Genomic DNA, 21,150 nt, shown 5'->3' on the forward strand with positions numbered 1-21,150 from the left:
CTCATCTGTCTTTTAGTTTCCCAGACCCAACAAAACCACCACAGTATGGGGACTAAAGTAGAATGTAGATAATTAGAGAAGATAACCAATTGGGGATATAATACATATATAAATGGAAATACCACAAGGAATCTCCCTGTATAGCTACCTTTATCTCAAACAAAAAAAGAGGCTTGTTTTTCTTTTTATCTTTTCTCTTCTGCAATATTGGAGATCAGTGTAACAGATCTTGCCCAGGGAAGGGGGGGTTGGCACCAGTGGTGGGAAAAGTGGGTAGGAAGGTGAATACAGTGGTAAATATGTGTATGCATGCATGTAAATGCAATATAATTCCTGTTGTTGAAGAGGAAGATAGCCTGGAACAGTGTTGTAAAACATGGTAAACTGTCAATTAAAAGCTGTAACCTCAGACAGAGCTGCGAGGAATTGCCCATTAGAACCCTGCAAAAGCTCAGGACCAAGATAAGAGGCACAAGCAGAGATAAGCACCCATTCCTGCCCTTCTTTGTCTCCACTTGTAAATAAACTTCCCAAAGCAGGTCTCCCCTGCTGTTCTTATCTAAACAACACTAGGTCCCTAGCTCACTACCAGCCCAATTAACCTAAACAATCTAACTCACTAGTTAGGACACCATGACCTGAGCACATCTTTGTAACCTGATGCCCTACACTACCTTTTAAATATCTTGTGAATCCTTTGTTCAGCGCTCAGACACTGGTACATGTCTGGGCCCACTAGCGTAAAAATAAAAAAACCTGAGTTCTCCACTCCTCTGAGTGTCGCTTGGTTTTTCCTCTGACTACCCTGCCATAACATCTTGGAGGCCCCAGCGAGATTCCAAACGACTGGCCCCTTGTGCCACCAGCTGGCAGCTGGGCTGCGTTGGAGTAAGGAGGGACACAGGACTGAACGAGGTGGTGTGCCACCCGATGGTATTCCGGGTCCTCCTTCGGCCCAGTGGCACTCCATCTCTCTGAGCAGTCTTGGCCCAGCTTGGACTCCAAAGAGAAGTGGACCAACTCATCTGGCAGCCTCGTCCAGACTCAGTAAGCATCAACCCTGGGAAATCAGTCCTAAGTCAGGTCCCGTCCCACTGGACGGAAGGGGAGCTTGATCCACTCCCAGGAACCTCCGAGAGGAGTTCCACAGGTCAGGGAATCCTCCAAGAACGGTGGAAGGAAAACTGTAATAACTTCAGAGTGAATGTGTGAGTGAGTGAGTGGCCTGATTCGTCCTCACTTCAGGCTCGAGTTTGTGGCCCCACGGCTGAAAAGCTATGGGGTCTGAGTGGGTCTGTTCTGTGGTACCATGGTGAACCTCATACGGCTCAGGGCGGTGTCGGGAGCATCCCCCAATCCAGAGTCACAAGGCTGACCCCGCCATTAATGCTAAGAGGCACCGAAGTTCCTTCGGGACACGGCCAGACAGACATCTGATTGGCCTCTTCCCCTGAAGGGGCACCCACCCTTGTTTGTCTTTGCGCCACCGACACAGGGGGGAATACATAGGGTGGAAATAGGACATACTTTAATTGCCATGGGTGGAGGTTCTTCAAAACCTACAGTCCTGGAGTGTATGCTTAAACATTTTAAGAAGGGATTTGCAGGGGATTATGGGATTAAAATGTCTCCTGGAAGGCTGCATACACTGTGCGAGTCAGAATGGCCCACTTTTGGGGTCAACTGGCCCCCTGAAGGCACTCTAGATTTGCCTATGGTCAGAGCCATTTATCAGATTGTAATAGGAAACCCTGGGTACCCCGACCAGTTTCCATATATTGACTCCTGGCTCCTGGTGGCTCAAACCATGCCCTCCTGGATCTGATTCTGTGCTAATAGAAAGGGACAGAGCAGAGTTTTCGTGGCCCAGGTAATAAAGCCTAAAAACCAGAGTGTGACCAAACCTGTTCTGCAAGAGGATCCAGAAGATGAGCTGCCAGTGCCCCCACCATATGTTCCCAGAGCACCCCCACCATCAGAGCAGCCAGTGCCACCTTTTCCAGACAGCCTGCCACCCTCAGTGAGCCCTTCTCTGCCCCGCCAACAGCCTCCTAGTCCCAATGATGTCCCACAACTGTCCCCAGCTTGGAGTCTGAGTCCACAGCCCCTGAGCCGCTGTCTTCGCTCGTCTCAGGCACCAGCCCCTCAAGCCAGGGCCTTGCAGATGCCTCTCCGTGAGATGCAAGGACCCCAGCAGGTTGATGCTAATGGCACGGTCCAGCCTGGATGCTCAATCCTTTATTACCAGCCCTTCAGTTCGACTGACCTCCTAAATTGGAGGAATCATACACCGTCATATTCAGAAAAACCTCAGGATATGGTTGGTCTCCTAGAATCCATATTCCAGACCCATCAACCCACTTGGGATGACTGCCGGCAGATCCTCCTAACATTTTTCAATACAGAAGAACGGCGGTGAATTCTGACAGAGGCCCGCCACTGGCTCCAAGGGCAAGCCCCAGCAGGAACCCTAGATGCAGAAGCATGGGCAAGAGAGGCAGTCCCTGATGCTCGACCCACTTGGGACTTCAATACAGCACAAGGACGAGGTGACCTTACTCAATATCGTGCTGCCCTCTTACACAGGCTTAGGGCTGGAGCTAAGAGACCTACAAACATGTCCAAAATTGCAGCAGTTATCCAGAAGCCAGAGGAAACCCCAACTGATTTTTATGAGAGACTCTGTGAGGCCTTCTGAATATATACTCCCTTTCACCCAGAAGCAGCAGAAAACCAACGAATGGTCAATACGGCATTTGTGACTCAATCATATGCTGACATTCGCAGAAAACTTCAAAAACTTGAAGGTTTTGCTGGGATGAATGCCACCCAGCTGTTAGAAGTGGCGAACAAAGTCTTTGTAAACCGAGAAAATGAAGAAAAACGGGAAGCTGATAAAAGAATGAAAGCCAAGGTGTCCTTGTTGGCTGCAGCACTGGGGAAGCCAGACCCAACTCAGCAGTCAGCTCCACCACGGAAGGGGAGATCCAATGGGAGAACCCCACTCCGGCGAGACCAATGTGCCTACTGCAAGGAGACTGGTCACTGGAAAAATGAATGTCCCTGTCGCAAGAGGACAACATTGGAGCCTAACAGGATTGCTCCGGGAAAGAAGACAGGATGGCAGCCTGAACCGGAGGCCCAAGATCTCATTGGCCTAGCAGGAATTGGATCAGACTAGGAAAGACTGGGCTCCCTACTACTAGGCCCCCGAGAGCCCACGGTCTAAATGAAAGTGGGGGGCCAACCACTAATCTTCATGGTGGACTCAGGCGCAGAGCATTCCGTGGTCACTAAGCCAGTAACCCCACTCACCCAGCACAGAGCAACAATAATTGGAGCCACTGGCACTCAGACTGCCCGGCAGTTCTGCTGACCCTGGACGTGCCAACTCGGAGGGCATGGGGTGACTCATGAGTTCCTATATTTGCCAGAATGCCCAATTCCTCTGCTGGGAAGGGACTTACTAACAAAGCTCGGAGCCCAAATCACCTTCAACCAGGGAGGGCCTGCAAACCTCACCATGAGGGGACCAAACACCCTCATCATGGCAGTGACCATGCCCACGGGAGACGAATGGCAACTCTACCACCAGGAAAAGGGGGACCTGGTGAAGCCCATCTGCCTGCTGGAGGAGTTTCCTGATGTCTGGGCTGAGAACGGGGCCCCCGGCCTGGCTCGCTATCATGTACCTGTAATGGTAGAACTCAAGCCTGGGGCTCTCCCTGTCAGACAGAGGCAGTATCCGATACCACGGGAAGCACGCCTAGGAATTCAGACCCACCTACAGCGGCTGAAGGATGCAGGAATATTAATCAACTGCCAATCGCCATGGAACACCCCGCTGTTGCCTGTCAAGAAGGCAGGGGGAGGAGATTACCGGCCTGTCCAGGACCTGCGGGCAGTCAACAATGCTGTTATCATGCTGCACTCAGTAGCCCCTAATCCCTACACTCTCCTGAGTCTCCTATCACCACAAGCCAGCTGGTTCACTTGCTTGGACCTAAAGGATGCTTTTTTCTGTCTTCGCTTGGCACCAGTTAGTCAGCCTTTGTTTGCTTTTGAATGGGAAGACCCCCTACTGGAAGGAAAACACAAATGACTTGGACTAGAATTCCCCAAGGCTTCAAGAACTCCCCTACCCTGTTTGGGGAAGCCCTAGCAGCAGATTTGTCAACGTTCCCGGAAGAAAATCCAAGTTGCACTTTGCTTCAGTACGTGGACGATCTGCTCCTAGCAAGCCATGACTGGGAGAGGTGCTGGGAAGGGACGAAGGCTCTGCTAGCCAGACTCTCCGAGGCAGGCTACAAAGTCTCCTGGAAAAAGGCCCAAATTTGCCAACGAGAGGTCCGATACCTCGGATTCATCATCTCAGAGGGACAGCGTGCCCTGGGTCTGGAGAGGAAGCGGGTTGTCTGCTCCATCCCTCAGCCAAAGACCAAGAAGGAGGTCCGAGAATTCTTGGGAGCGGCAGGATTCTGTCGCATGTGGATACCTGGATATTCAGACCTGCCCAAGCCACTTTATGAGGCCGCAGCAGGCTCAGGAAAAGACCCTCTAAACTGGGGATTCGAACAAGAAAAGGCTTTCCAGGAAATAAAAAGGCTGTTGACCAGCGCCCCTGCATTAGGGCTGCCAGACGTAAAACGATCTTTCAATCTCTTCATCTGTGAGAAAAACCACACAGCTTTGGGGGTTCTCATCCAAATGGTGGGGCCCTGGCAACGTCCAGTGGCTTACCTGTCAAAACGCTTGGACCCAGTGGCCTCTGGGTGGCCCCCATGCCTCCGGGCCCTGGTGGCCACAGTAACCTTAATCAGGGAGGCTGACAAGCTCACTCTTGGACAGGACATTAATGTCAAAGTTCCTCATGCGGTCATAGCTCTAATGAATGGACAGGGCCACAAATGGCTAACCAGCTCCAGAATGGCCCACTACCAAGGATTACTATGTGAAAATCCACGAGTCAGACTAGAGACTGTACGAACATTAAATCCTGCCACTTTCCTGCCAACAGAAGAAGGGCTCCCAGATCACGAATGCAAAGAAGTGATGGATGAAGTGTATTCTAGCAGGCCAGATCTGGTGGATCTTCCCCTCTGAGATCCGGAGCTCGAACTTTTCACAGATGGAAGCAGTTTCATCCAGAATGGATGAAGAAAGGCCGGACTCACAGTCACCACTGCTGACAACGTTATACAGGCTGAAGCCCTACCGCAAAGCTGGTCTGCACAACGAGCAGGACTTTGGGCATTGGTTCAGGCATTACGATACGCAAAGGGAAAACGGGTAAACATCTATACAGACTCTAAGTATGCCTTTGCCACCTTGCACGTGCATGGAGCAATATACAAAGAGAGAGGATTGCTGACAGCAGGGGGAAAGGAAATTAAAAACAAAGAAGAAATTCTCCAACTGCTAGAAGCAGTCTGGGAACTGTCTCGAGTGGCTGTCATGCACTGTAGAGGCCACCAAAGGGGCATGGACTGTATTAGTAGAGGAAACCGCCTGGTGGATCAGGCAGCAAAAAGGGCAGCAGAAGAACTGAGCTCCCCCAAAGTGCCAAAGCAGACCGCCAAGCTTCTGCTGGCTCCGGAACTGCCTCCCTCCCCAAACTACACCAAGGAGGAAGAACAATGGGCAAAGGATGAAAAGGGAATGAAAGAGGAAGGGGGCTGGTGGAAGTTGCCTGACCAGAGACTCTTTGTTCCCAGTGCTGTAGCAGTCGCTCTGGTAAAACAACAGCATGAGCTAACACACTTGGGGAAAACGGCCCTGGAAAATCTATTGGACAAATACTACTTCATTCCCAAGCTCCCCACCCTGTGCGCCCAAGTGAGTGCTAGATGCATCACGTGTGCATGAAACAATGTGAGTCAAGGGCCTAAGCCAAGCCCTGGAATACAAAATACAGGCACCATGCCTTTTGAGGATTTAGAAGTGGACTTTACAGAGGTCAAGCCCTGTCGAGGGTACCGGTACCTCCTGGTCCTTGTTTGCACCTACTCAGGATGGGTTGAAGCTTACCCCACACACACAGAGAAGGCACGAGAGGTAGTAAAGGCTCTCTTAAGAGAAGTTATCCCCAGATACGGACTTCCCCTTTCTATTGGGTCAGATAATGGGCCAGCCTTCATGGCAGAAATAGTTCAGAGCTGGCCAAGATTTTAAAAATAAAGTGGAAACTCCATACAGCATACAGGCCCCAGAGTTCAGGGAAAGTAGAGCGCATGAATCGAACCCTTAAGATTACCTTAGCCAAACTCTGCCAAGAGACACAATCTCCCTGGGTAGACCTGCTACCTTTAGCCCTGCTCAGGGCACGCTGTACATACCCCTAGACCCTCTGGATACTCACCCTTTGAGGTTCTCTATGGCAGACCCCCTCCCATAATAAACAGGCTCAGGGGGGACCTCAGGCAAATTGGGAGTCTGGACATGTCTCAACATCTCCAGGCCTTAGGAACAACCCTGCATCACATTTCCTGGGAAGTTTTAGAAAGTGCCCCAATCCCTATGGGTAACTGGGCCCATCCCCACCAACCGGGAGACATGGTATGGGTAAAGGATTGGAAAAAGGAACTGCTCCAACCTAGTTGGACGGGTCCCCACCTAGTCATATTAGCAACTCCTACAGCTGTTAAGGTTACAAGTTTCACTTCTTGGATTCATCACTCCCGGACAAAGAAGGCTGCCACTCCTGTGGACCCCAACAACTGGCAGGCAGTCCAAGATTCAACTAACCCCCTCAGATTAAGGCTCCAGAGGATGTCGCAGTGGAGCACCACTGCCTGAGAGACCTCCAGCCCTGCTCCAACCACACCCCGGAAGCTGGTTGGTCAACGCATGGTGGAAGCCTGAGGATTTGCCCACCAGGACACAGATGCATCCCCTTTTCTGTCACCCATACCCTATCCTGCTGATTAGTGTTGTTGCTATACTGTTTGCTCTAGGACTGGCTGTCACTGCTCCCCAGGATTGGAACTTAGGCCAGAGGTTACTATTAGCTTTCTGTTATCTCTTCATAGTTGGGAGCCTAACTGCTGTCTGGTGTTGCCTGTAGCCTAGATTCTAACCTTGAGCATGAGGTCTTTGGTGTGCTATTGTCTTCTAACTCTGCTACATTTTGAGGTTGTCCAAATGGGAGGCCAGGATGACTGCTCAGCCTGCATAAGGCCGCTCTCCTTCCAGGAAAAACTGAGGTATGCCTTCACCTTTTATCAGTATCTGTCTCCTGTGTGCAGCATATCAATCTCTGAATGCACCAGGGGAGGGACGATTTACTATAAAGAAAAGCTGATGGGTCTGACTGGATCGTGCAAGAACAAGGGCACTATAGGACAGACAGTTTGCTGGAAGAAAAACAGGGACCCCCTAAAGGCATGGAACGATGAAATGACCGGTGGAGGGAACAAACCCCATTATATCTGGGCACCTTACCCTTCCACCCCTCCTCCACATCATTTTACTAAGGGGAGAGTCACAAAGCTGGAAGGACCACCCACAGGTGATTACCTAGGTGGATACGAGCCTATAGAAGACATTGATCTGCCACCTCCACGGTCCCCGTTAAGGCTCCCCCCTGGGACAGGGGAACTTAACCTGGAACCTCAACTGTACAACCTGCTAAATGCAACCCACCGCCTCCTTAATTTTACAAACCCACCATTGGCAGGTGATTGCTGGCTCTGCATGTCCTCAGGTCCTCCCCAATATGTAGCAACCCCAGTAAGCCTCCTCAAGCAGAGAGAGCATGAAGCTCCTCTCAACTCTACCAGTACAAAACCCAGAATAAGAAATATACATCTATTCCAGAAAGCCCCCAGTTGTATCTACAATTCAAAAGGATACTATTCGGTTGGGGAACTGACTGCTGACCAATGCGCTCAAGTTCAAAATTGTACAGCTACTGCCAATGGATGTACAGTTGATCGGCTATGGTGCAGCAGCCCAGGAATCTTTTTTGTCTGTGGGACCCTTGCTTATCAGTGCCTGCCAGCTAACTGGAAGGGCATTTGTACACTGGCATTCCTCACCCCCCAAATAAACATAGTGCCCAAAAATCAGACCCTCCCTGTGCCTTTAATAGCTCACTCACGGTCAAAGAGAGCTATCCAATTTATACCCTTATTGATTGGACTGGGGATAACAGCTGGGATAGGAACAGGCATAGGAGGAATTGCTTCATTAGCCGCATACTATAATCAGTTATCCACAGAGCTAACAAGTGACATAGAGCAAGTGGCAAAGTCCATAACAACTATGCAGGACCAACTGGACTCCCCAGCATCAGTGGTCCTCCAAAACCGGAGAGGGTTGGACTTACTCACTGCTGAAAAGGGAGGGCTTTGCCTTTTCTTAAACAAAAAATGTTGCTTTTATGTAAATCAGTCGGGAATAGCCAGAGATATGGCCCAGCAATTGCAGGACCGAGTCGTACATAGAAGGCAGGAATTAGTAAATTCCTGGAACAGATGGAGCAATATCTGGAACTGGGCATCGTGGCTTGTTCCATTATCTGGCCCTATCTTTATGCTTCTATTGGCACTGATATTTGGTCCCTGCATTCTTAACTCCATAACTCGCTTTATTAGCTCCCGGATGGAGGCGATAAAGTTGCAGCTCTTAGTGACACAATATAGGCCTTTGGGACAACAAGAATCCTATGGAATTTCTAAAGTCTAGTGTTGATGCTTATCCAAAAGTGGAAAAAGCATCAAAAGGGGGGAATGAAGAGGAAGATAGCCCTGGAACAGGGTTGTAAAACATGGTAAACTGTCAATTAAAAGCTGTAACCTCAGACAGAGCTGTGAGGAATTGCCCATTAGAACCCTGCAAAAGCTCAGGACCGAGATAAGAGGCACAAGCAGAGATAAGCACCCATTCCTGCCCTTCTTTGTCTCCACTTGTAAATAAACTTCCCAAAGCAGGTCTCCCTTGCTGTTCTTATCTAAACAACACTAGGTCCCTAGCTCACTACCAGCCCAATTAACCTAAACAATCTAACTCACTGGTTAGGACACCATGACCTGAGCACATCTTTGTAACCTGATGCCCTACACTACCTTTTAAATATCTTGTGAATCCTTTGTTCAGGCTCAGACACTGGTACACGTCTGGGCCCACTAGCGTAAAAATAAAAAAACCTGAGTTCTCCACTCCTCTGAGTGTCGCTTTGTTTCTCCTCTGACTACCCTGCCATAACATTGTAACTATTCCATGAATGGGGGAGGAGGAATAAAGCAGAACAGTGGAGGGGTGAATTCAAGTATGATATGGTTAATACATTGTAAGAGCCTTTGTAAATGCCAAAATGTACTCCCACACAGCACAACAATAATGGAAAAAATTCTTGAAACGAACAAACAACAGATAAAAAAACAAAGATGGAGACATCCTGGCCCACCTAAAACACAGAGACAATAGGTGTGCTTCAGAATTTCCATTTGCTAGACATGATTATTCTCTACCCATCCAAGGATCTTTGCATTTTGTTAACATTTCAAAGGGAAAAGAAGAGCAGATAGCTCCTTTATGTATCTCTGTTCCTGCAATTTAGCATCTAAATGGAGATGGGAGAGGGCAAGCTGTTCTGTCTCTTCAGTCTTTACTTCCTTGTTCTAAAATCTAGCCCTTTACAGGTTCATTAAAATAATATAATTTCCCTGTCTCCTCACCTATCTCTCCTGCCTCAAAAGGATCTTAAGATAGCAAACCCATTGAAATACAACCCACTACAGACACATTAAGATAGTGTTACCAGATGGGGGTCTCTATAGACTCTAGAATCCAAATAAGAATTGAAAATGTAGTAAAGTTAACTGAAAGTGCAGCAAAGGTGCTCTAGAGAAAGCAGTGATGGACCCTGGGCAGGTTGGAAGGGAGACCCTTTGCAACAGGTCTTTGTTCAAAGGAACTTTGTAAATTGAAATGGCCAAATGGTGGGGAATATCTGGGTGGTCATTGCAGGATGGCTAGGGTGATTGACAGGTTTGATTGACAAGGTCTTGCCATACAACATGGGGCACTCTGCTTATGCTAACTCTCAGGTATCTTAATGACATGCATGAGATGTGATCAATATTCGTGTTTTAAGCAAAGGGCTTTTACTGAGGTGATCAAGGGTGGAATTTCCTCAAGCATTCCTGTCATACAACTGCAGAGGATTTACAATAGAAAAGAAACAATTGCAAAGGATAGCATTGGGCTGAGATAAGGTGTTTATCATGAAATGTCTTGAGAAAAGCCTCAAGGTGCTTGCCAGAGTCCCAAAATCTCTATTGCTAGCCTACCTCAATAAGGGCCCCTAGGGGATAGATGAGGAACAGCTACCAGCCACAACTTTATCTAAGAGATCCCAGCTAGCGTGCACCTTAGCAGTGGGAAGCACAACTGGGCAGCTCTGACCAGAAGGCCTGCCCATAGAGTAGACAACAGACTGTGAGTTGGTGGAGACAAGGAAAAAGGAACTTCATGCCTAGGGGGAACTGTGTGAGTCTGGGGCACTGAGGGTCCCCACTTGAGAATCCTTCACTAGAGAGTATATTCAGATTGCCAAATTACCTCTTTACAATTGGAAAACAAGCACAAATAAACCTCATTCTAGAGTGAAGACTTAATCTAGACTGCCATCTACAGGTTTGAAAGACTGTCTCTGAGTGGAAAATATAGTTAAAAAAATTTTATTTAATAGTTTGCTCAGGAAAGCAACTGAAAATTCAGATTTTTTTATGTTTGTTTTGTCTCTGTTTGGTTTTGAATATTTTTATCTTTTATTTACTTGTTTGTGTTTTTTTAGTTTATCTTATTAGGGTAACATGGTACTTTAATTTTCCTTCAGTTTTTTTCTCTTTCTTCTGTAGTCATTCTAGTCTACAAACTTAAATTATATCTTTTCCGTCCTTTTCCTATTGCCCTTCCCTGTTTATACATTCCTTTTTTATCAGTTAGCACTGCTCTCTCACTCACATTTTGCCTTTGAGTTTATCTCCCTTCTGTAATCTTTCTTTGTTACCTACACTTTTAGCAGATAATTAGATTTCCAAATCATTTTTCCTTTCTTTGTTATTTAATTTTATTTATTTACTTACCTCATTCCAGTTTCTCATTATCCTCTGTTAATAAGCTAAGCCACCACCCCTTCCTGCCTTATAACTGAGGAAGGCTAGAATTCAGGAGTTTGGGACTAAGACTCATTCCTGACAGGCATTAAGAGCTTCATTATAATTACAATTAGTTAGAAAGAATGGGAACTTCCTCCCTCATGGGTGGATCATCTGGGAATTAACATAAGTGTATACAGCTCCTTCCCCTGGTTCAAAGATCAAGGGAGCCAGGTAATGATACACCCAGCTCCTCCACCAGATTCTAAGGTCTTTGGAGCCAGGGAATGACATAACCTTACCTGGTTTTGGAACCACCCATTCTCCTCCCTACTCATTGTTTATTGGATGGGAATCATCTGGTTCTTTCCTTCCAATAGGTTATCATAGGTTTTAAAAGCACCCAAAGAGAAGTCCTCTCTCTCAGCCTCCATATTCCACCTGGGCCCCACCATGCTCCTTTTTTGTATTTTCCTTTCCTAACTTTTAATAAAGTTCTTTCTGTACCAACTTACAAAGTGGGCAAGTGTTTTTTGAACTCAATTTAAAATATATGTGGTCAAATATACCTCATATTATTCTATAACAAATGTCTCTCCCTGGGTAAGAAAATTCTCAACTATGTGATATATAGTTCAAATATAAAGTTTGACAAATGTTTGGCCACTTCTCTGATTTAATTCTTTTTCTCATCAACAATTAAGATCATTGTCTTATTGTCACCTGTCACTTTTGTTTCAGCAGCCCCTCTTCAAGAAAACAATCCTAGACTCATCAGAATAGGTTACCATAAGCTGTGCTTCCCTAACAAGTCCCCACAATCTCGTGGACTTCACACAAGGCAAGTGTTATGTGTTTGTTTGTGGTTTCTGTTGTAGACATAGGGCTCAATGGGATCATATAGGGATCCATAATGACAGAAACTTTATTTATTATTCTTATTTTTGGACTCTCTTTTTTGACCCCTGTTTGAGTGTCAAGGCAAGAAGATGAGACTCCTGCAGTGACTTGCACTCACTCAGAAGCAACATGCAATTTCAAATATATATTGCTCTAAATGTTCACATGCCAGTGTATAAGTTCAAAATGCATTTCTTATAATCCTGTAAGGAACAGAATGTTAGTATACAACCCAGTTTCCTATTTCACCACCCCTAAGATGCTTCCTAGTTACACATGTAAACATGAATGCCATAGGAATGTTAAAAATAAAATGTGGAAAATAATATCATGAAACACTATCAAATGTAACCTAATAAAATTATTTTCACATGAATGAAGAAGATTTTAGGGAAAAATAGTATAGATAATGCCTGTCACTTCATATGACCATGGTTAAATTTACTAAGAAGATGCTACAATTTTAATATATGCACAAAATAACATGAATATATATAAAGCAAAAGTTGGAAGAACATCAATCATACTCCTAGTAGGAGAGATTCAAAATAAGTCTCCATAAATGATGGAACAAGTAAACTAAACTTGAAGGACTGAAGGACAGACTCGGGAAGTCCCAAAAGGGCGATAAGTGGTCAAGCAGACACTTCTCCTCCCTAAGAAATGCCTGTTTGCATTTGAAAGGCATCTCCACTCTCAGGCAACGCAAACTAGGCTATAAAACCCACTCCCCACCCTGACTGAGGGGATCACCGGTTTCCGGGTCCCCCTGCATTCTCCAATATGCAGTCTTTCTCTTCTCTTTTCTCCAACTAAATTCTCTACAAATAAAATTTTTCTGACCTCTGCTGTTGGAGTCTGCCTGTGCTTTCATTCTCAGAGCAGGCTCAAGAACCCTGAGCATCTGAAATTCCTGCGCGTGTCATCCGTGCATCATGTTTGGCGACGCACGAAGGGACCAGCCTTCACCTGAGGTCAGTATAGGTTGTGCCAAACTGGGAAAGACTGCCTAGGAATGTGACCGTGAGCATCCGGCACTCCGGTGGAGTCTGTTTTCTAGGAGAGACCCCCCACCACGGCCTAGCTATGGTGGAACTCTCAGGTCGACCTTTTCTCCCTCTCTCTCTGTCTTGTTAAAGAGGGTTTCTTCCTTGGGAAACTGAGGAAAAGGTCTGAGCCCACTACAGCTGTACAGCAGGCAATCTGAGGAAATTCAGAGGCCGGGCAGGGGTTTGTACTGCACTGCCAATGCTACGTGGGCAGAACTCGACTTCAGTGCACCAAGGCTTTTTCTTTTTTCCTCTCCTTAAACGCTAACACTCTCTTTCAAGATTTGACCAGCTTAAGGGGAGGTGGAAAGGAAAGTTTGTCTTCAAGCCACAAAAGGTGTTCTGGCCGGGGCACTCCCCAGTGTCACCCAAAGGCTGGAGACGCAACTTCCTGACCCGTTCTGAGGCCCCAAAGGTGGCTAAGTCTTGGACCTCTCCAGCCATGTCCGCGGCAAACAGACAATCAGATCTCTCATGCTTTCTTCATGGTTTCTGTGGCCCGAGAGTGGAGGTCACCTCTTGCTTCCAGTGCTCCAGTACTGCCTTTGGGCAGGATCGACCTGGACAGCAGGGATGATCAATAATCCCTCATGTGTTGAGCCTGGAAACTCTCTTTTTTTCCCCAACCCTCAGCCTCTCTTTCCCCTTTCCCAGGCAGTTCAGGATGAGTGTCCCCCTCCCCGCCTTTGCTGTAAATAGCAGTGAGCTTTCTTCAAGGAGTTTGGGAAAATCCCTACAGGCATCAGAAAGTGCTAGTCTCCAATTTAGGCTTAACTGTCTTTGTCAAGCATCAGATTAACTGGTTAAACAGGTTCTGCAGCCTGCCCTCAGGGGGAAAGAAAAAAAAACAGTTAAGAGGCAAAAACCTCAGGTCTCCGTTTTTTTTGCCCCTTACCAGAGCAAAAGCCTCCAGATGCTCTCTCTCCTTTCATAGAAAGCATATATGCCTCACAGGATATATAGGGGAACAAAAGTCTACTTCATCAAGAGTCCCCATCCATGCCTCTACAGGGGTCCTCCTTCTGGCCATGCAAGCCCTCTTGGTTACTTTGATAGAGTTACTTTTTAATTACAAGCGCTCAGCTGATAGAGGAGAACTAGGCCTACCTGGGTCACAGGGCAAACAGGCAAGTCAAAATAGATGAAAGATTGGTCAAAGATCATCTCAGGGGGGTGGGTGCAACTGAGATATCTATCTGTAAATCCTCCACGACTCTACCCACGAGTGGCAGTGGAAGGAGCAAGGGAGAGCGGGATGCCTCTCCCACTAGAGTTTCTCCTCATCTGGGGACACCTGGATAAAAGGAGAAACCTCTGTTAAGGTGACCAGTTTTCCCTTGTTTCCTTTTTTTAGATGGAGAATTAAGCCTCAATATTCCAGAAAGGATCCCTCCTTCATGCTTATTAAAACATTGGAAAGATCTTGATCCAGAAAGTCTTCAGCAAAAGTGACTCAAGTTTTATTGTACCCAGACTTGGCCACAGTATCCTCTGGGGGATGAGGAAAGATGGCCAGAAGGAGGGATTATTAATTATAATACAACTCTTCAATTAGATATGTTCTGTAAAAAGGAGGGAAAGTGGACCAAAGTTCCATACATTCAATTGTTCTTTTTCCTAAGAGACCACTCAGAATGGCTAAACAAATGCAGGCTAGATACCCAGACCATGGTAACCCTTTGCAAAAAGCCCCCAAACTCCCTTGAGCAAAAAGAACCCATCTAATGCTCCATCAGCATCCCCTCTTCCCCCTTACCCAGCTACCTCACACACTAGATGCTGTCCCACAGGACTCTACCCCCCCCCCCCCAGTTAATTCCCGGAGGGGACAGAGCTCATGTTCCTTTTAGAGTGAGTGAACTTAAAGAAATAAAAAAGGATTTAGGAAATTACACAGAAAATCCAGATCAGTACATCCAGGCAAAACTTTGAACTGAGCTGGAAAGATGTAATGCTATTGCTATCTCAGACCCTCACTTCTCTGGAGAAACAGGGGGTTTTAGATCAGGCAGTCACAGCTGGAAGTTTGCAAACCCAAAAGTACCTTGCATGTTCTTTTATGACCAACCCCCATAAAATATTCTAAAACTGAAACTGCCATCTTGTTTTATTTTATATTTTTTACATGTGAATATGTATCCATAAACACTAGCTTAGTTTTGTCTGGTTTTGAATTGCATATAAGAGAAATAATACTGGACATATTCCTTCTTGGAAGGCCAGCTCATTGTCGCTCTGTAGAGTCTAGGGAAGTCCAAATCTAGGGACAATCTCATTAACTTGGACCCTAAACCTCCCAGGCCTTTTTGTAGGAACAGGGGAATGCTTCTACCCATCCAGTAAATGTATCTACCAAGACCAGGAGTAATCTAGAATTTGGGCCTCCTGGCATGTGAGTGAAGTCAAGTTGTCTGTCTTCCACAGGATATAAGCCTACTCTCTGGGTGCCAGGGACAGGCAGGGAAGAGTTGCAGGGATTGTTGTGTTAGCAAATTTCATATCAGCTGATAATATCTTTGAGGGTATCTTTGAGTTTTATCCCCTTAAATAACTGACTAGCCAGCAAGAGAGTCTTATGAATCACTATGTGATTGGTGTAAGGTGTTGAGGACCTTCCATTGGCTACTTTGTGGAAGAAATAGCTTGTCCTCGGGAGTTATCCACCATCCCCTATGGTCAAGGAAATGCCTCTGCTTAGAGGCCTGTTGCAGTTCAGTGGGTGAGTATTGAGGATGGTTGGGAGGGGGGAGAAAGAAAGGATTGTTCACATAGAAGGTTTTTGGGCAGACTCTTTTGCTGCCATGCCAGCTCTGTTGTTTCCTTTTTTTATTTCATCCCCAGATCACTGGTGCCCAGTTCAATGGATTACTGCCACCTGCTTTGGGAGTAGGGCTGCCTCTAGGAAGTCTAGGATTCCTTGAGAGTGTTTAATGGGAGAGCCTGGTGTAGTTAGTGTAATACTTGTTCTTTGCAAAGAGCCTCATGGGCATGGAGGACCAGGAAGGCATACTTAGAGTCTGTATAGATATTGGCATTTTTTTCCCTGAGATAGCTGTAATGCCTTGGTAAGAACTATCAACTCGACCAATTGGGCATTAGTGGAAGGAGGCAGGGGCTCAGCCCATAGGGTCTGAGTGAGAGATACTACAACTGCCTCTGCCTGTCTAATTCCCTCTTGGACTGATGAGTTCCTATCCATGAACAGGGTAAGGTCTGGATCTGGAAGTGGCTGATCAAAGATGTCAGGCCTAGCCAAATAGCACTTGGCTAGTACTTCCTCACATGAGGGTGTAATTGGGCCCTCCTCTGTGAGGAGAAGGGATGCCAGATTTAAAGCTGAACATACCTGGAAGCTTATATCTGGACATTCTAAGAGCTGAGCTTGGTATTTGAGCACTCTGTTAGCTGATCACCATACTCCCCCTTTTGAGGTTAGGAGTCCTCCCAGATCATGAGGAGTGAATATGGTCAGGGGCTTACCAATAATTAGTTTTTGGGCTTCTGGGATTAAGACACAGACTGCTGCCAAGACTCTAAAGCATCCAGGCCATCCCTTAGCTACATTGTCAGTTTCCTTGCTCAGATATCCCACTAGTTATGGGGTGGGCCCTCAGAGCTGAGTGAATACCCCAAGGGCTAGGCTTCCCTTTTCATATACATATAGCTGGAAACAGTCCTGAGTAGGCAAGCTCAGGGCTGGAGCCAATTAGAGTGCCTGTTTGAGAGTTTGGAATGACATTTTGCTCTCCAGGTCCCATTTAAGATAGGACTGAGAGTTTTGTTGAGCTTCTTTAAGAAGCTGATATAAGGGCCTGGCTGAGTCTGCATATTCCAGAATCCAAATATGACAGAACTCAGTGTCCCCCCAAATTGGCTTAATCTGTTCAGGACTTAAGGAACTGGTTTGCCCCTCCAGGATCATGCTAGGGTAGGTAACCCAAGTTGGGGTTTTTCTCTAGAGACCTTGTAACCTTGAGAGGCCAAAAAGTTTAGAGGGCATTCAGTTGCTCTGGAAACAAGAGGCTTAGTAAATCCACATAAGAGTAGGTCATCAACATACTGGAGAAGGGTGACTCCTGGGTGTTGCCAATCCAGTAAGTCTTTGGTTAGTGCTTGCCTAAACAGGTGGGGGCTGTCTCTGAAGCCCTGAGGCAACATCATCCATGTCAGCTGTTGTGAGGGATTGGTGGGGTCCACAAAGGCAAACAAGGGCCGGCAATCAGGATATAAAGGAATGAAGAAGAAGGCATCCTTTAGATCTAGCACAGAGTAGCATTAAACTTCTGGGGGTATCTGGGCCAATAGAGTATAGAGGATGGGGACAATGAGGTGAAAGAAATTGACAGCCTCATTAATGAGTCAAAGGTCCTGAACCAACCTCCATTTATTTGGGCCCTTACGGACAGCAAGAATAGGAGTGTTATAGGGACTTGAACATTCCACTAAAGTCCCTGATGTTTTAGGGAGTTAATAATGGGAAATATACTCTGTCTCCCTTCAGGCTTTAGGGGATGTTGCTTTCAATGGGGGAACTGGAGGGGATCTTTTAGCTTTATTTGTACAGAAAGAGCAGCTTTTGCTTGACAGACAGTTGTACCATCCGTCCAAATTGTGGGATCTACCTGTTCTTCAATGAGGGGGAAACAGAAGTATTCCCCAGGCTGAAGTACAATTTGGACTTTAAGTTGGGACAATAAGTCTTGCCCCAGCAGGGGTACTGGAGTTTCAGGGACCACAAGAAAGAATGGTAGAAGTGGAGGTTCCCCCAGGATCAGGCCAGTGGCCTGGTGAAATAACACTTAAGAGGATAGCCAGATATGCCCCAATGACTATTTTATTTTTAGACCTGGGACCTAGAGAGAAAGGGAGGACAGAAAAGTGCGCTCCACTGTCCAGGGAGAAAATGACCTTTCACTTCTCTATCATGAAAGCAACCCTAGGCTCCTCAGGAGTGAAGCCCGGACAGGAGGCCCCAGGACCCATCCAAATCCAAGGGGGATGGTACCCCACCTTCTGTCCAGAGATCGGGGCCCTTAGATCTCCAATGGTTGCCCTTACATATGGGTCATGGTCCCACAGGGGGCTAGGGCTGTCTCCTGGGATGCCCCCTTCTTTGACACTCTCTACAAAAGTGTCCTTCTTGTCCACATTGGTAGCATGTCCTGGGAGTGGGGCCAGGTCAGGTGGGGAACTTCCTCAGTGTGGTGATAACGTCCTGGTATTTTCTTATCCTTATCTCTCATTTTAATTAGGTCCTGGTTGTAATACACTAAGGTGGCAAGCTGCACCAGTTGGTACAAAGATCTTTTTTCTTCGGCTACCATCTTTTGAAATTTTCTACAGATGCCAGGTGCCAACTGAGTCAAAAATTTATCCTTAAGGAGAACCTCCCCCACCTGTGACTCTGAGTCCACAGTCGTTTTGAATTGTGTCCTTAAGACACTGTAAAAAGGCAGAGGGAGATTCATCAGGGCCACCTACAAATAGTTTCGTGGCGACCTTGGCCCTTTTTAGTATGTCCACTACTAGGTAGATAAACTGATGCCTCCTCCATTCTTTTCTCAGATCGTTTGGGTCCCTGTGGGATTCTGCTTGGGGAACTGCTTGTACCCCTGTTAGCATCTGGTGTATCTCTATTCCCTCATTCCATGGGGCTGAAGGCATAGGGGCCAATTGGAGGTGGAAATCATCTCCCATTTGGGTGGCCTGGACCAAAACTCACTGCTTTTCAAGGGAGGTAATGGTTTAGTCCAGTAAGAGCATGACATCCTTCCAGGATAAGTCATAGGTTTGGATTATGGTGATAAAGACCTGGATGTATTGATCAGGATTATCTGTACAGTTTCCCAGGTCTTTTTTCACCTCTGGCAGTTGGAATGAAACATAGATCCTATCTCTCCCTGCCACTCTCTGTTGTAAGACATAGCACCCATGTGGAGGCCCAGTATAGTAAGGCAGCAAGGAATGGGCTGTGGCTATTAATTAGGGGGGAATCTTTTGATCCCTCATTTTGGTTTTGGGGTGTTTTCAAGGGTTTTTGTCCCTGAGTTTCCTTAGGGGGCTGGGGGCCACAGACCAAAGCCATGATCAGGATGTCCAGATGGCACTCAGGATGGTCTTGGAGGGAAAAGAAAAGCTGGGCATAGGGAATTTTGGTCCATTTTTCCTCCTTTCTACAGAAAGGATCTAATTGTAGGATGGCATTATAATGTATAGAGTCCTCAGGGGGCTAACTTTCTTGATCCCCCGAAGGATGTTTGGGCCATGCCTCAGTATAGAGAAAGGTGAGAGTCTTCTTCTTAAGGTTGTTGGGGTCCAGGTCCTTTCAGTGTTTCAATAGGCAAGACAGTGGGGATCGTTCAGGCACGGAGGCCAGAACACTGGAAGAAGCAGGTCCCACCTACAATGCCAAGGAACTCACAGTCAGAGTTCCCCCTTTATTGTAGTCCCAGTGAGGGCTGACTGAATGATGGCTGGCTTCCCTGCAATGTCATGACTCCTTTCTGCCACCCATGGCTAGGAATGAAGGAAATAAAACTGTGACTCAGGTTCAAGTCACCCTACCAAAGCCACTAACTGATGAGGTGCCTTGTCTCCTTGCCCTATATCCCAAGCATTTGAGACACTTCCAACAAAAAAAGCAAGCCAATTCAAATAAGACCCCATGAATAAATGGACTGATAACCACCATAAAGGCTCTGTACATGAGGGGAGAGGGTTGATAACATGTTTTCTTTTTACTGGGGAGGTATAGTCCAGGAGAGCCCCAAAAGGGAATGTTATACTTAAAAAAGTAGAAGGGGTGTCCCTCTTCCTCCCAGGAGCCTCTCAAATAAATGTTTGCCACCTCTGGCAAGGACAGAAGGGATGACCTTATATGCCAGGTGAGGGAGGGGGAACAGAGCTGAGAGACTCTTGAAGGACATACACTTGAGGGATTAACACTTAAGTGTGCTTTCAGGTCACTCCCTCTAAGTGGTACTGGAACACAGTCAGCCACACAAAATCTCCACTCAGGTTGCTCCTCCTACAGAAGGGGGTATGTCAGGTGGGGGTAAAAGAATGCCAGGTGCCGAAAACAAAACAAGCCTCCTCCAACGTAGCATAAGGTTCAGTCTCAAATCGCAGGGAGAGAGCAGAGAGCACCCCCCAGATCTGGAATTGCAATGAGGTCATGAGGCCAAAGTTGGCAGGAGCTGTTGGTGATGGGAATTTTCCTCAGGAAGACAGGAAGAGAGAGAGAGGCAGGGGAACTGGCACAGGGAAGTCTGCTTTCAGCTAGTTGGTTAGTCTAAAAGGGTGTAGGAGGCTCATGGTTGCACCTTAAGCAAACTCTTGCTGGTTTGGCACTCAGTCATACTGTCCTTGGTCCAGGGGAGGTGTCCCTTGGTGCAGTTGCCAGAAATGTTGCAAGCTGGTGTTGAGAGTTCTTGCCTCCACAGGCCAAAGAATTGGCTTGTGAGGTAGTGGGTTGGCTCGTGAGACAATAAGGTCAGCACACAAAGTAGGATTTATTAGAGAGAAAGAAAAAGCTGCCCCTAGAGATGGACAGGGAGCCCAGAAAATCAGTAGCTACCTGTTGTTTACATAGGGTTTTATTTTATTTGGTTCTTTTTGTTGGGGAGGGGAGTCAGGAGTCAGGGGTGGAGTGGTCTTTTGACATATCTGAGAAATCCTCCTTGTTATCGACCTTGTGGCATTTTTGAGGCATCCCCAAAGGGCATGATTCGTGAAGCCACATGTCCCTTTACCAGATGTAGGGTTTACAGTGCTCTCATGGGTAATGGGGATGCTGCCTCATTTTGTCTTCTGATCCCCCAGACCCAACATTACCTAAGAACATTACACATTTGTGATGTATATTTCTATATTGTTGATAATTGGAGGAAACTGTTGATAAATTGCCTTAACATTAAAATTGTCAACTATCACCCAGTTAGAAGTCATTACAAATCTCCAGCCTTTTGTTGTCAATGTCCCTTCAATTTGAAATCACTCATTGGGGATGGGCATTTGAAGTGATTATTTTAACATGTCATTAGGTTGATGAACTAATAACAATTAGAACACTGATTTAGAACATAAATAGGGAAACATTG

The 21,150-nt window shown here is 46.6% G+C and overlaps 1 protein-coding gene across 1 annotated transcript; it reads left to right on the forward strand.

The window, feature by feature from the left end:
* Window positions 1-1,537: 1,537 nt before the first annotated feature.
* Window positions 1,538-5,103, forward strand: LOC141424272 (uncharacterized). Its single transcript, XM_074077833.1, is given in 4 exon segments — window positions 1,538-1,755; window positions 1,840-2,860; window positions 3,233-4,076; window positions 4,079-5,103. Coding segments are annotated over 4 exon segments (3,108 nt in total).
* The last annotated feature ends 16,047 nt before the right edge of the window (window positions 5,104-21,150 follow it).

The sequence above is a fragment of the Castor canadensis genome, chromosome 6 (genome assembly GCF_047511655.1).
Source record: "Castor canadensis chromosome 6, mCasCan1.hap1v2, whole genome shotgun sequence".
Taxonomy (NCBI): Eukaryota; Metazoa; Chordata; class Mammalia; order Rodentia; family Castoridae; genus Castor; species Castor canadensis.